This window comes from Candoia aspera, chromosome 1 (assembly GCF_035149785.1).
Source record: "Candoia aspera isolate rCanAsp1 chromosome 1, rCanAsp1.hap2, whole genome shotgun sequence".
NCBI classification, from domain to species: Eukaryota; Metazoa; Chordata; class Lepidosauria; order Squamata; family Boidae; genus Candoia; species Candoia aspera.
Window position 1 is genome coordinate 36,704,744 of NC_086153.1, and position 17,096 is coordinate 36,721,839.

General features: G+C 36.9%; 1 protein-coding gene across 3 annotated transcripts in view; it reads right to left on the reverse strand.

Annotated features, from left to right (window-relative positions):
- Positions 1-3,789: 3,789 nt before the first annotated feature.
- Positions 3,790-17,096, reverse strand: part of ATL2 (atlastin GTPase 2) — a 66,241-nt gene continuing 52,934 nt past the window's right edge. Inside the window, exons 12-14 of one of the 3 annotated variants that reach the window (XM_063301917.1) lie at positions 14,742-15,173; positions 5,616-5,630; positions 4,836-5,530 (exon numbers count right to left, since the gene is read on the reverse strand). In XM_063301917.1, coding sequence (XP_063157987.1) covers positions 5,423-5,530; positions 5,616-5,630; positions 14,742-15,173 — 555 coding nt within the window. In that variant the 3' untranslated portion in view covers positions 4,836-5,422. Of the gene's footprint in view, positions 5,531-5,615; positions 5,631-14,741; positions 15,174-17,096 lie in introns of all 3 variants that reach the window. The other 2 variants (XM_063301924.1, XM_063301931.1) reach the window with 2 other exon arrangements.

A 17,096-nucleotide genomic window follows, 5' to 3' on the forward strand; every position in this document is an offset into this window, starting at 1 on the left:
GTAAATTGGTTTTCTATACTGCCAGCCAAGGTTTAGGAGAATATTATCTTTTAAATGTACCTTCTCTACCTTCTCTTAAATGCACAAATGTGCCAACATACATTTGAGTAATACAGATGATCATCCAAATACTATAAAATGCAAGCTATCATTTTTGAAAAAATGTACCTTCTCTACCTTCTCTTAAATGCACAAATGTGCCAACATACATTTGAGTAATGTATGTCTTGAACTCTTACCAGCATACACTGTGCGCACAATTATTAGGCAAGTGAGTATTTTGACCATATCATTTTTATGCATATATTCCACCTCCAAGCTGTATAAACCTGAATGCTTATTGGATATAAGCATATCAGGTGATGTGTATTCATGTAATGAGGGAGGGTGTGGCCTAAGGAGATCAACACCCTATATCAAGGTGTGTGTAATTATTAGGCAGCTTTTCCTCAGGCAAAATGGGCCAAAAAAGGATTTCACTGACTGAAAAGTCAAAAATTGTAAAAAGTCAGAGGGATGCAGCACTCCTGAAATTGCTAAGATATTGGGATGTGACAACAGAAACATCAAACGTTTTGTTGCAAATAGTCAACGGTCACAAGAAACATGTTGAGAAAAAAAGACGCAAATTAACTGCCAGTGAGAAGAATCAAGCGTGAAGCTACCAGGAACCCATTATCCTCCACTGCTGTCATATTCCAGAACTGCAACCTACCTGGAGTGCCCAGAAGTACAAGGTGTTCACTGCTCAGAGACATAGCCAAGGTAAGGAAGGCTGAAACTTGACCACCACTGAACAAGATACATAAGTTGAAACGGCAAGACTGTGGGCCAAGAAATATCTGAAGACAGATTTTTCAAAGGTTTTATGGAGTGATAAGAGTGACCCTTGATGGACCAGATGGATGGGCCCGTGGCTGGATCAGTAACAGGCACAGAGCTCCACTTCGACTCAGATGCCAGCAAGGTGGAGGTGGGGTACTGGTATGGGCTGGTATTATTAAAGATGAGCTAGTTGGACCTTGAAGATGGACTCAAAATCAATTCCCAAGCCTACTGCCAGTTTTTAGAAGACACTTTCTTCAAGCAGTGGTACAGGAAAAAGTCTGCATCTTTCAAGAAGACCATGATGTTTATGCAGGACAATGCTCCATCGCATGCATCAAAGTACTCCACTGCGTGGCTAGCCAGTAAAGGCCTCAAAGATGAAAGAATAATGACATGGCCCCCTTCCTCCCCTGACCTATACCCTATTGAGAACTTGTGGGCCCTTCTCAAATGGGAGATTTACAGTGAAGGAAAACAGTACACCTCTCTGAACAGTGTCTGGGAGGCTGTGGTTGCTGCTGCACAAGAAGTTGATCGTCAACAGATCAAGAAACTGACAGACTCCATGAATGGAAGGCTTATGACTGTTATTGCAAAGAAGAGTGGCTATAATGGTCACTGATTTTTTGTTTGAAATGTCAGAAATGTTTATTTGTAAATTTTGAGTTATTCTCACTTTAACAGATGAAAATAAACGAGTGAGATGGGGGGATTTTCATTTTTCATTTAGTTGCATAATAATTCTGCACACTAATAGTTGCCCAATAATTGTGCACATATAGATATGCTCCTAAGAAAGCCAAAACCTCACTTTTACTTTCTTAAATATTCAGGTTTGTTTATTAACATTTTGGATTGACCGAGAGCACTGTAGCTGTTCAGTAATGAAATTCATTCTCAAAAATACAACTTGCCTAATAATTGTGCACACAGTGTAAATGTTTATGCACACTACAATGTACAACTTTTATTTTGTGGCAATTTTAAAATGATTATGGGTTACTCCTTCCAACCTAGGACTTAGGGTGTGCAATCTGATTTAACCTCAAAACAGCCTTACCTTGAAAAAACTGTTCATGCGGTTAAACAATCACAGCCTTTTTATTATTAGTAGCAACGCCTGATAATGAGCAAAAGTATCAGTAAAGAACCCAGCTGCTTTTGCTGGGTTTGTGCTTGATAGGCAAACCACAAAAAAGAAACAAGCAAAATTGATACAGGCAGAAAAATTAGTCAAGGAGAATGAAAGGATATTTTTTTGCCTATGTGGCATAGAGATGTTCTAATTGAAAAAAGCTAAAACCATTTACCAGTAGGAAAGAGCCAAGTGTTACTAGAAGATTCAGTTAAAACAACTGAAGAGGCTTATCTGTTGAAGTAAGGGGGTAGCTTCTTACTGCACATTATAATTTGAAGTAACTGATTTTTCAGGAACAGCAGTTGCGTTCCCATCTATCTGTGGTCACTAGGAATTGAAAATAACTTGATGCCACATAATCAATCAATCAATGGCCACACAAACTGCCAAAATTTCTGATGGAACTTTTCAAGTTGGGCTGTTACTCCTCCAAATGCACACACAGTATAATGCATCTCCCTACTCGTAGGACTTTTAATGCATGGGTGGGCAGTTTGGGGCCCTGAGGGCTTTACCTATACAAGGATAGGCAGCTCTTAGCCCTGCCTCAGGCATTCTTACACTTCTTACAGAAAAGGGACATCTCGCCCAGTAGAAAAATAAAATGGAATTTTTATTGCTAGTGGCAACAGAAGTGGCTAGTTTTAGCTCCCTTTTCTAGAAGGAAGCAGGACTCCTCCATTTCTTTCAGCAAAAGGTGATCCTTTGTTCTCCAGCAATGAACCTTTTGGGTTTTTCAGTTACATGAGATCAGGAGTAATCTGTGTTTCCCATGCCCACCCTAAAGTTTGTTGGACAGAATACACTGTGACAAAATACAAGGGTCCTACCTTTGAGGTAGGTAATAGGAAACTAGATAATATTCAGTGGTGTTGATACCGAAAGGGGAGTAAGTTTAGCTCCCTAGCAACTTTTTAAGGCCACACACCTATTGTTTACTCAACTTGACCATCCGGATTCAGCTTCTTGTATCAGAATGAAGTTTCTGTCACTTTTCCCCCTTGATTTGTGGTAAACTGAAGCAACTTTGGGAACTGAACCAATAAAATAGCTTTCCAGCACCCTTAATGTTACTTGGGGGAAGGAGGAAACTTATTGGTTACGTTTTTTAGAGCAACTTAAGTAGTTATTGCAAGGACTGGAAGGTGTATATAGCTCAGTCCTTGAGGAACATGTGGAACTAGCATGTGTAATCAAACCTGGTTGGACAATGGGGGGGGTGCCCTTTTGGAGATTTACCCTCCAGAATATGAGGTGTTTCAGCAGCTGTGAGTCCAAGGCTGGGGCAGCAGAGTCATTGGAAGCCCCGCTGTGTAAGTGGTTGGATATGAGGGCCTCTATTGGTATGGGGGGGGGGCGCCTTCAGTGATTACCTATATTTTTAGTTTTACTTACATAGATATTGTTGTGGCTTTTCAGAGTACTGTAGTTATCACTTACGTAAGTTTTTTCGTGAGCTACCAAGAATCTGGTAGTTTGAAGCTGGATAGAAAGTACCTAACTATAGCTTGAATCAAAACATGAGTAAAATGACATATTCAGATTTAAACTTCAGAGACTTGGAAGGAGGAAACCGTCTTTAAAGGGGACATCTGATCTGTAAAAACTAAAGCGTCCCTTTACTGACCTCCCAGATTACTGGTTTTTTACACTCAGCGGAGGGAAAACGAAACAGCAGCAGAAATGAAGCGACAAAAGTTGCTCTTGCTGGCATCAGTCTGGATGTCCTTGAGCCTCTCGATGACAAGAATATGTAAGTAAAATGAGGAGCTTGCTTAACATCCGAAACAACAGTAGGTAATGCAGTGAATTACATTAACATCTTTAAATAAAATCATGGGTTTAATTTCATATATACACATTTGATTTTAATGTACCAGAAAATAAATTACAGGAAATAACTTTAAAATGTAACTGAAGACAATCACAACAAACATTCCCACTGATTTCCCGTGGGATGAGACTGCAGTGTTCAAGGCAGGTAAATATCACAAATATATCAAAAAAACTAAATTGTTTTTATGCATCCACACATTTACATGAGCCACAAACATTCCTTTACAGGGACTGTACTTAGCTGATCACAGAACCAGGTTTTGCCATAAACTACAAAACTTTGATACAAAATTGTATTTATATATTTATATTTTATACATGCCCTGTGATTAAAAAAATAACTAGACACACTGTACAGACAATCTGAACTCATTGCTTTGTAGCTGTAGGAAACAGACTTTGAATTTTTGGATGGATTTTCTGCCCTCAGTAATAATGGCATATTGTATATACATGTAGGCTAAAACTGCAGAGAAAAACAGCTCTTTTCTTGATATGCATATCCTGTAAGACAAGGTCTCTAAACTGAAAAAAAGCAGGACAATGTTACTGTTAATCTCTAAATGTAGCATCTGTGGAGAACAATACACATGCGTTTGGGTAATACTGGTAGAGAAGGCAGTAATGGAAGAGCAGAAAAATGTAGTGGCTCAAACATGACTTCTCAGTTGACTGCTACTGCTGATACGTCAACTGGACTCATGTTATAAATGCTGAAAATTAAAACGTTTAATGGGACTTTGTGTGGTTATACATTCTGTTAAAAGATTTCACTGTATAGTTTTGATACTTCCCTGAAAAACCCTTTACAGTAGATACATTTCCATAAATCAGACCATACCTCCTTCCCCTGGGCACAAAGAGCACTGGTATTGTGGTTATGATCTTCCCTTTCCCCATTTCCATGACATCGCGGGAGCAAATCACGGATAAACTCTTAAAAACAGTCCAATTTCTTCTCCTGAACTCCTACTGTTATCTTCCCACAATACGATGGCAGTACATTAGGAATCCAGTCAGACTAAACTAGTGCTTTATAGTCAAATGTAAACTTTGGTTTATTGAGTTCTCATTGTACAGCAAGCAAGTCTAGGATGGACAGGCAGATGAGATGAGGTGAGCTGTCAATCTGTCTTTAATCTGGCATGCTGAGACATCTGTTCAGTCAGGCCTGCTTTGATAGAGTTTGTAACCGATTGTCTCATGGTATCCTCAATCAAATTATCCCCAAGAGGTTTTATCACCTGCAGTGCAAAAAATGTGTAAAAACAGATTAACTAAAAGCATCTCAGATGGTAAACCCCCCCCCCACAAATTAAAATAATGGAGTATGAAATGTATCCAAGGTGCAACAGCACCAAAACAAGAAAAGAAAAAAAAAGTTTGGCTACCAGCTTACAGTTAATAATTTACAGAGCAATAAGTGGTTTCCTCCGTTGCAGTAGTTGACTTAATCCACGTAACTTTATAGCTCCTAGAATAGCAGGTGCAGTTTCATACCCTATAATGCGGCATCAGCCTGGTAGGCTTATAGCATTTACAAATTGCCCCAGCACAGTCCTGCTTACTGTCTATACGAATTGTGAATGCTTTAGATAAAGAAAAAGGAAAAAATACTGGCTAATTTTTCTTCCTGTTATTGTTGGATGAGAGTCGCTGCCGTTGTGCTGAGGCAAGAGCATGGCGAATCATTCGACGTCTAACAACTTCAAAGAGTTTGGAACACACCTAAAATATGAAGCAGGTTATTAGAAAGGCAATTGGCAGAAACCAGAAAAGATTTATGTGAGTAGCCTCCATTGATTTTTCTCACCTTCTTGGGACTCCTCTGAAGCAGAAAAGAAAAAAACACGACAGACAAGAAGATTTAGCATTAATTGCCAAACATGTATGTGTGTGAGATACAGTACAAGAACAAATTTTCTTTTCAAAACTTTTTGAAAACAGACAGCAATTCTGCAGGTTGCTTCTTAATCAGGTTAACAAATTTCTAAAAATAATGTAAAGCGGATGAAACAATTCAGGGATGATCTGGAGTATAATTGTGTGTGTACAGTATCACAATCTATTCTCTGGTTCCACTGTAAAAAGGTAGAATCTGAATTGTGCTCAAGTCATCATGACTTCATGGACATATCCATGTGGTTTTCTGAACATTCTTCAGATGTATCAGAAATATATAAGTACTATTTGAATGGGCTGTAATGAATACATAAGTATTTCTTGAACAGAAGCAGAAAGGCTAATCAATAGTTTCAAAATTTCTAACGAAGTTATATGTAGCTCATCACAGACCATAAAACCCAGAGATTTTTAATCTGTAAGCATATTAATATTTTTTCAACCCTAAGGAAGATGTCTGCGGTTGCTAAGATACTAACAGGTAACAGCATAAGTATCTTTTTGTTGGAGAAGAGAAAAATCGGACTCTTAAGAGAGACTTCTTGGAGATACATGCTGCTTTTCTAATGCACAGATATGGACTCATGATACTGAGTACAAAATTTTTAATATCCACATGAATGTGCTATTCAGCAATATGCTTGGAACCCTAGAATTTCTCCCTAGAGTTTCATATTAAGGTTAAAGTCATAAACAAAGAGAGAGCAAGCCATAATAAAAACAGTAGGACCTACTTTTGCAAGTAAATTTTAAATGTAATTTCTTGAGAATTATGCAGGAATTCCATTAGTTTCAAATTCACCAGTAATGTTTAAAAATATCTGGAATCTATATGCAATCTTTTGATCAAATAACTAGGTAACATTTTATTAAATGCACAGACAAACCACTGATTGCTCAGTCTTCCCCTTTGATAACAAGAACTTCAGAAATGATTAATGTATCGTTCATGTGTTATTTCAGTCGAACTACAGATCTTTGGTTCACTTTTTAATGTGCTGGTTTTTCCAGCTTTCACAAATGGAAATCAGTCTACTCCTTTTTGGTTAAAAAATTAAATAGAAAAAGATCCCATCTTGATGGGATAAATTGGAAAGTGTGATTTTTACTTTTAAACAGCAATGATTCACACTGAACTCTGTCCAGAAAGTGAGAGATTTTTTAGAAAAATATAAAGAATTGGAGGAGATGGAAATGGAAGTCTCAGAGGGAAGTTCACAACAAAAGATGCAACGGGAATTGGAAGATGATGATACCGAACCAGGTGCTACAGGTTTGGACTTTTCTAAATTTTTGAACTGATTATGGATTACAAATATTTAACATGCAATATAAATGAAGCAAATACTCCTCAAAAGTGAAAAAAAAATTCCATAGTGAGATGGGTGGTCTGTCTATACATCTATCATCATTTGAAAAAAATCAAAGCAAGGTATTATTTGCCTACAAGAGACTCATATCAGAAAAAAAGATATAAAATATCTGACCTATAAAATCTTGGGTGAAGAATTTATTTCAGCAGGTATCAAAAAGAGAAACTGAGTTGTTTTGTGTATCAACCCTCGACTAAATCCAGAACTTGTATTAATGAAGTGATGAACTGATGAGCATGGCAGATTTGTTGGGGCAGAAGTCAATTTACATGGGGTTAAAACTATTGTGTTCGGAGTTTATGTCCCAAATGAGCATAAAGTGTCTTTTTATAAACAACTTATGGAGAGATTTAACAGACTTTTCTTATGAAAATTGGTGTCTGTTGGGGGATTGGAATGGTGTGGTCTCCCCCCAACTGGATAGGACTGAGGAAAATATTACAATTACTCAAGGTAAACTACCACAAGTCTTATTTGATTTGATGGACAATTTAGGGTTGGTTGATATATGGAGACCAAAGAATGGTAATTCAAAGGAATATAATTATTTTTCATAAAGATATAGATCCTTTTCAAGAATAGGTAAGATTTGGACTTCAAGAGACTTGGCAACTAAATTTTCCAAAGTAGAGATTTTAGCAAAGACCTTTTCAGATCACAGTCCTGTGAGTCTGGTTTATAAAAGAAAATCTAGTTCTTTCAGATGAAGACTAAATGAAGTATTGTTACAGAAAGAAGTTGTTGCTGAGGATTGCAAAAATTAAAATAATTTTTTGAACATAACTTAAATAAAGGTATTGATTCAGAGGCTACCAGATACAACATAATTCTGAAATTAAGAGGAAGAGGCAAGAGAAAATACAAAATATTATGAAATAAAAGAATTAAGGAACTATCCGGGGAATACAAGTATCTCCCAACCAATTAAGATTTTACAGCAGCAGTTATCTATTTTAACAATAAGAGAAATGGAAATAAAAAAGAAGTATGCAAAGCAAAGATATTTTGAATTTGTGAATAAACCAGGGAAATGGCTGGCTTATAAATTGCAAAGAGAAAAGAAAATATTAAAATTACAATAGGGAAATACTGTAGCAATAGACAATGTGTACATACAAAAAACATTTTATCAATATTATTCTAATCTGTATAAAGGACATAATATCCCCCTGGAGAAAACAGATGAATATCTTAGAAAACAAAACCTATCATGGATTACAGACAAAGAAAAATTGAGTATTTAATTAAGTTTCAAGCAAAGATAAGAGCTACAAAAAAACAAAAAAGAGAAAAAACTAAAAAGGTGTGAAAAACGCAAGAGAAATTTGTTTCAAAGTTACTGAAAGATGTGACTTCCGACTTTTAACAGCAAGGATATACAAAATTTTTCCATAATCAATCCCTTACTCTATTTATAAGAATTTTATTAAGTTTGAAAAAAAATTAAAAACTACAAAAAACAAAAAAAACTGCCAAAAGAAAAAAAGAAAGAAACTAAAAAGAGTGTAAAACGCAAGAAAAAAGAATTTTGGAGATTACATAGGGTGACTTCCAACTTTCAACAACAGGAATATACAGTAATGTCTGTACTCAAACCCTTACTCTATATCAAACCAAGACCACATTATTTCTATAAATCCTTCCACTAGCACATATACAAATCACTAATGCAATTGCTCCTTCCCCTTATAGAAAAAACAGAAATAATATATAAATCTCTAAATCGATTTCCCTCCCGCCCAAAAAAGAAACATTTATTTGATTATTTCCCTCCTATCACTGTTTGATATATTTCTGTCCACTATAACAAAAATCAAATTATAAAAACATATAAATTGTCTACTTTTATAATAATACTACAACAATCTTAACCCTATTAAACCTAAAAACCAATTATTATTCTACCTTATAGATGCCTTATAAATCTTATAGATCAAACCTTTAAAAAATCCGGTCAAATCATTAAAGAAAAATGAAATCATATAAGCCTTAATATCAAACTGAATACATATTCTTGATTTTTTATCCCAAATCAAAATATACCAGAACGTTTGCTTGTCTCCATATTACAATTAGGGCATTTTTCATAAAAACATCAAACAGCCCAACTGCCCCCCTTAATAAACCAACCTTCTCGGCAGCAATCCTCCTACATAACATAGCTATTTTGTTCTCAAAGAATCCCTTAGAGAAGCAACATCAGTATCTTGGCAAGTCAGACTGTAACCCCTTCATCACCAAAATGTATTTGTTGCCTGGCATTTCTTCAGAAAATCCATTCTGTTGGGAACCTCTTGATAACACTCTTCCTCTCCCTTCAGAACGTCCACAACCAGTTGACACATTTTAGAGTAGATATCCCGAGTATCTTGCAAAATAACTTGAAAAGTATCATGGAGAGTCTGTTTAAGATCACAATGAAGCCCAGAATGAAGCTCTGAGAAAATTTCCTTAAGGTCGCCCATGTTTCAGGCAGTAGATTATGGTGCCCCCTGGATACTTAGCTAGCACTGATAAAAGCTAATGGGTTAATGAAAAGCTTCCAAGATATTGACAAAAGGCTTTCAAAAGTTATTAAGCAATATTGACAAAAGAAAAAGTATGGGAACATTTGCCTGGTACATAGAAAGTGAACAGAAAAAACTCAAAACAGTAAATTCAAGGTGTAGGACGTTAAATCCTTTGGATTAAATACAAAAATATTAACAGTGGGATAATTATTCTCAGTCCTCCTTAATATTTAGATGGGAAGTATGCCAGAAATTAAAAAAAAAAGGTTTTAAAATTAATCCCGAAGTAATGATAAGCACCAAGAGCTTTCACTTCTTCTTGTTGTAAAAAGCCTCTCTTGTGGTACATAAACTTAAAAGTGTATAAACTAGGTGATTTAGAAATGGGGAAGGCTTGACCGAATGCCCTATTGAGGCTGCAGTGTGGTCCAGAAATGATGGGACCTCTGACTCTCGTTGTCTCTTACCAGATTAGCACTAACGCTGTTGGCGATCCTCAGGCTACGAGGCGACCTTCAGGAGTACAAATGAGATAATTCCAACTGTTTTCTGTCCATGAAAACGCTTTAAGGCATCAGGAAAAATCTGCTTTGCCCTCAAAAAATCCAACACTGCCAGGTCTGCCCACTGAGCTCGCGGGCACAGCTGTTCAGTCAGCCATATTCCCACTGGAAGCCATCAATCCCTTACTCATATAAACCTCCTAAAAAATTTCCCCCTCCCCAAAGATAACATCTATTTAATTATTCCCTTCCTACTACTATTCTATACATTTCTGTCTACTGTAATAAAAATCAAACTAAAAAGCACATAAATTGTCTGCCATTATACTTAATAATACAACAATTTTAATGATTTTAATCTTAATAAACCCAAAACCATCCAAGTAGACCTTTTTTATACCTTATTAATCTTAATCCAAATCATTAAAGATAAATGAAATCAGCCAAACCTTAAAAGCAATACAGATAAATATTATTTAACTCTTATCCCACTTCAAAATAAACCAGAGAATTTACATATCCCCACAATGTACAGAGAGCATTTTTCTTAAACAAATCGTACAGCCAACTGCCCCCCTTAAAAACTCTGACTTCTATTCAGGAAACCTCCCATACATAATAACCCCTTCCGTTTCATGGCATTCCTCCAGAAGATCAATTTCACTTGTGGCTTGCAAGTCTCTCTCTTCCTTAAATTTCTTCAACTCCACTATCTGATCTTCATCCAGCATCTCAATAGAAATCCTGATCTCACTCATAGAAGAAACTTTTCTATCACTGTTGAATTCTTCAATTTCATCCACGACATCCCCAACCAGATGACACATTTTAGACCTCATATTTTCCACAATGTCCTGAATGTCTTGCATAAAAACTTTATAGGAGTCAAAAAGAATCTGTTTGAAATCTTGGTGGAAGTCAGAGAAAATCTGTTTAAAATCTTCCGTCTCACACAGTAGATTATGGCGCCTCCTAGGAGCTTAACCAGTGAAAGTCAAAGATATGAAAAAGTGCTGGAATATGTTTACACAAGCAAAAGTGTGATATGCAGACAGTTCCCAAGAGAAAGCAGAAACAGAAAGCTGAAGGTTCAAATCAGCTGATTTGACATGTAGGAAAATGCTAGTACCTTCAAATTTAGTACAAAAATAATAACAGGGAGACAATTATTTACTCTCAATCCTCCTTAATATTTGGAGGGAAAATGAAGTCCAAAACTTAAAAAGAATTTTTAAAAAATCGCAAAAATAACGATAAGCACTAAGAGAGCCCACTTCTCCTTGCTGTAGAAAGCCTCTCTTAGGGTACGCATACTTAAAAAAAATAAATTGGGTGATTTAGAAATGAGGTGGCCGGTCTTAGTGTCCCTTTAAGGCTACAGCGCGGCTTGGAAAATGGTGATGTCTCCACCTCCCAGCTAGCTCTTACCAGTCAAATGCGAAATGCTATTTGTGATCTTCTGGCTGCAAGCAGCCATCCAGAGGACAGATGGGGTGATTCCAGGTGTTTTCCTTTTTCCAGAAAACAGTCCTGGGCTTCAGAAAAACCTGCCTAAGCCCAAAAAAACTGCCATGTTGTCAACTCCGCCTGTTGAGCTGTTCAGTCTGTCATGTCCCCACCAGAAGTCCACAAAGAAAACTTATGAATGGACCTATAATGATAAGGGAGGTTTCTGAAGTAATTAAATTTTACTCTTTTTACAGGAAAGGTGCCTGAACCAGATGGACTATCCAGTTTGTACTGTAAGTATTTTGAGATGAACTTTTACTAAGTATGATGAATTCTATTCTACAGGGAAGAAGGATACCAGAGACTTGGAAAGAGGCCAATATAACATTAATACCTAAAGAGGGACAAGATTTGACTTTAGTAAGAAATTACAGACCAATATCATTATTGAATAACTATAAGCTGTTTACAATGATTTTAGCTGAAAGATTGAAAATAATTTTGCAAGAATTTATTCATGAGGATCAAATGTGAGTTTTTACCTAAAAGACAGTTGAAAGATGTTAGAAGTATGTTGGATATTTTGGAATATTTGGAATAACTTAATGAAAAACAAGCCACATGGATCATTTTAGATGCAGAGAAAGCTTTTGACAATTTGAACTGAACTTTTTTGTTTAAAGTTTTGGAAGATATGAATTCTGGGGAGAATTTTATAAAATGGGTGAAATCAATTTATACTTCACAAACAGCACAAATAATTATTAACGGAGATCTAACTAAACCATGTGAGATACAAAAAGGAACAAGACGGATGCTCACTGTCTCCTCTTATTTTGGGTCTTGAAATATTAAACAGAGATATAAGACAAGATAAGAGGATCACAGGTGTAAAGATTAAAAAAGAGTCATACAAGTTAAGAGCTTTTGTGGATGATTTTGTTTTGATTTTGGCAGGCCCTTTAAAGGGAATTGAACTTTTAATGAGTAAATTAAAAGAATTTGGGGCATTAGCAGGTTTCAAGATTAATAAACAGAAGACAAAGATGTTAACAAAAAATATGAAGTTACAAGACCAAACAGAACTGATGAATAAAACTGGTTTCAAGATTGAGAAGGTAAAATGTTTGATATGACATAGTTATATCAAATATTTTGTTATTTCAGAACATACAAATACAATTCGTATTTGGAATGGAATGAAGTTAAAAATGGTATGTCAAGATGGGACAAAGTATAATTGGGGTATAAACAGTCTCACTGTTGACTGTATAAGACTGTATAAACAGTCTCACTGTTGGGGAGACTTTCTGTGATTTAAGATGAATGTCTCACCCAGAATATTATTTTTGTTTCGGACAGTACATGTTTTGACAACTGATGTACCATTTAAACAATGGAAGAAGGTTATATCTAAAGTAGTATGGCAAGGGAAAAACCACGAGTTAAATATAAGATACTATTAGATGTGAAGGAAAGAGGATTGGGCTTACCAGATTTGAAACATATATTTTGCTGCTTGCTGTTTAGTTTGGATGAACGAATGAGTATTGTTAAGAAATAGAAAGTTACTGGATTTAGAAGGTCATGATTTGAGATTTGGGTGGCATGGATATCTAAGGTATGATAAAGCTAAGGTGAATGTAGATTTTAAAAATCATTATATTAGGCAGGCTATTCTTAGCGTATGGAATCAATATAAACTCAGGTTTTGCCCAAAAATACCTTTATGGCTTTCAGCACAAGAAGCATTTTATAGATGAGAAATGGTAAGTAAACATAGATGGTTAACCTACCGAGATATACTAGAACTTTCTCAAGGGGACTGTAAAATGAAATCAAGAAAAGATTTGATAACAGAAGGATATTCTTGTCAGTGGTTTTCTCATGTACAATTATCAGAAAGTTTTGAAGTAGGTAAAAGATTTTATGGTTTTGAACAAGCTAAGACTGAGTTTGAAGTAGAATTATGTACTAATGAGGAATGTTATTGCTAAAATGTATAAATGTTTGCTGAAATATGAGACAGAAGAACATCAAGTGAAATAATTTATGATAATGTACATTATTATAATGTACAAATGGATCAATGGGAGAATATGTGATTGAAAGGACTGAAATTTACATTGTGTTCTAGCCTTAAAGAGAATTTTTATAAAATGATGTACCATTGGTATTTGTCACCAGAGAAACTGTCTAGAATGTATAAAGGTATATCGAATTTGCTGGAAATGAGAACAACATGAAGGGACATTTTATCATGTTTGGTGGACACGTAAAAAAGCTAAAAAAACTTTGGATACAATACATATATTAATTCAGAAGATTTTAAAGGTTAAAGTACAACTGACTTTTGAGACTAATGTATAAACAACTAGAAAAAAGTCATGGAACTTTGTCTTTATATATGACAACTGCAGCAAGATTATTATATGCTCAAAAGTAGAAAGGTTTGACACTACCCACAGTGGAGGAATGGTTGGTGAAGATGATGGAACTTGCGGAGATAACTAAATTAACTTCTTTGATTAGAGAAAAAACAATATCTACATTTGTGGCCGACTGGAAACCCCTTATAGATTTTTTGCATGAAATGGAAAAAAATGCACTTATGACTTGTGCTTTTGCTGATTAGGGGAAAAAAACACCTTATTCTGTATATAACATTCTGTATTATAAATATTTGCAATATTTATTTAGTATGCATATGAGCTACTGTAGCTTATTATAGAGCTGACCCTTCTATTTTTTGTTTGTTTTGGTGCCTCTGAGTCAGTGTTGACTCCTGGTGACTACCCAGACTAGTCCCTGCAGTTTTCTTGACAAGATTTCAGAAGTGGTCTGCCATCGCCTGCTTCCTAGGGCTGAGAGAGAGGGACTCTTACAGGTAGGACATAACATACCATGATCTATAGCTAGATAAGGATTCACAACTCTGGGGCCTTCAAATGTCCACCCCAGAAATTCTATTCTTACTTCATACTGACATGCATGAATCTCCTTCCTTCAGAGGTTTTCATAACCTGCACCAAGAACGATATTCTAAATTGATTTCAACTGCTGTTTTCACAAGGTTTCTTTCTCCTGGTTTGCATTCTGTCTCTGGTCTACATTCATGTAAAATGGGCTTATAGACCAATGTTTGCCTAACAACAATTAAACTGTCTACTTTCTTCAAGTGGGTAGATAAATGGATACCAACCTGTTCCCATAGTACTTCCGCCATCTGATCAATGAGTGTTCCAATTTCTCTGAATTCCCCGGAGTATTTAACATATGCCCATGTACAAAGGGAGACAAGTGTTAAGCCCATCACAAAGTTACACAGGGTTGCTATGAAGTTCATGCCAAGGAATCCAGTCAGTCCTGAGATTATATACATAGCAAACATGACAGCAAATAGAGTCGCTGGTGTACGAGCAGCATAGAAGATGTTTTTGCCATCATTGTGCTTCACAAAGTTTGCATAGATTTCATCAAGCTCTTCTTCAAGCTGGTCCTGGTAACGGCGACAGAACTCCTCGCCTCCCATCTTCTTCACAGAACGGAAATGTTTGACTGCTAATCCTTTAAGATCTTGATGCTTTTGCGCTAAGTCTGCAGGAGCTATGTAAGGCTTATCTCCACCACAAACCTGTTGGAATGAATTGACCTATTAGCTTACATAATCTAGAATGGTTCTATAATTACAGAACTGCTAAAAATATTAGTATCACTAAGAAATTAATAAATTGGAGCAAGATTGTGTAGATCCAAGTTCAAATCTGCGTTCATGTGCACAATTCATTTTATTGCCATGGGCCCATCAGTATCTCTCAGTGTAGCCACTTTCAGAGTCAAGATAAACTGCAGGTGAAAAGCCAGGTAGGCCACTTTGAGCTTCTTAAAGGGATAGAAATATAATAAATAAAAATAATAAAGGAGCAAACCCTTCCTCTACTGCCTTTACAGTATAATTGCTAGAAAATTCAGAGAGCATTTTAGAAAAAACAACTGTTTGTGGCTAAATCAACCAGGTGCAGTGTGAAATAAAGGCACATTTTGTTCCCCAAACCTTCATAATATCACCAAAATAACCAATCCAGGCCTATCAGAGATTCCACAAATGCATGAATTAAGGAAGTTATCTGAGGGGTTGGGTACAGTTATAGTAATTAGCTATGGATAAAACATACGTTGCACTTTTCTCTAATAGCACTGCAAGGAGGTATTCTTCATTTTCTTTAACTCTAGCCACTTTCAGTTTGTAATAAAACTTTTGGTTCAAAAAGCAAAACACGAGCGACAGCCCATATCTGAGCCTACATTGTGGTGTTAAGGGTGGCAAAATGTTACTTCTCTGCCCTTCTTTATTGGGTTTGCCAACAGCCACCCAATGGCCCTGTTTAGAATGATGGGGGGGGGGGGCTGGACCACAGGATCATACGCACTGCCACTGTGAGCAATATTCATGCTATCTGGCAGATAAAGTCAGTCAGATTCATTTAGAGTTGGACTCCAACTGGGCAAGTCTGAGCGAGCTGCCCAGTGCAGTCTTGTGATGTTATCTGGACTGAGTTCAATTCTGTGTTACCTGAGGAAGTGAACAAGGTCCTCCTGTCTATTAGTATGGCCACCTGTTTGTTAGATCCTGGCCCCTACTGGGTTGTTAAGGCAGCTCAGGTGGTGACCAAGGGATGAGTCCATGAAGTGGTATGTGCCTCTCTGAGAGATGGGGTGGTCCTGCTGGCCTTGAAGGAGGCAGTGGTATGCTGGATCCCTCCATTCTAGATAATTATTGTCCAGTCTCCAATCTTCCCTTTGTAGGGAAGGTTGTGGAGAAAATGGTTGGACAGCAGTTACAGAAGATCTTGGAGGAAACCGATTATCTGGATCTATTGCAGTTGGGTTGCAAAATGAGCTATAGTATGAAGACAGTGTTGGTCGCACTTGCTGATGACCTTTGTTGAAGCCGGGATGGGGATGATGCATCCACCCTTGTAATCTCTCAGTGGCTTTTGATACCACTGACCTTGGTATCCTTCTGGACTGGCTGCAGGGATTGGGAAGTACTGGGTTACAGTGGTTTGCCTCCTATTTCAGCAGTCTGTCTCAGTCAACGTTGATAGGGAAGGAGAGATCATGCCTGCAGCATTCCCCTTTCCAGGTTAACATCTACATAAAACTGTTGGGCAAGGGCATCTGTTCAGGTCTGGATGGGGCAGAACAGACTTTGGTTCTATCCTGACAAGACTGAATGGCTATGGCTGCATGGTCCCCCCAGGGTTGGGGACTTTTTCATTGTTGGTCTTGGATGGGTAGCACTTCCCCATTCAAAACTGGTGCATAATTTGGGATTACTTCTGGACTTGCAGCTCCTGCTACACAGCTGTGGCCAGAAGGACCTTTATACAGCTCTATCTTGTGTGTCAGTTGCACCTGTTCTTCGACAGGAAGGCCCTACAGACAGTTACTCATACCCTGGTTACCTTACAACTGGATTATTGCAATTGCTGTACATGGGGCTGCCCTTGAAGACCATCTGGAAGCTACAGCTGGTAGAAAATGCAGTGGTGCA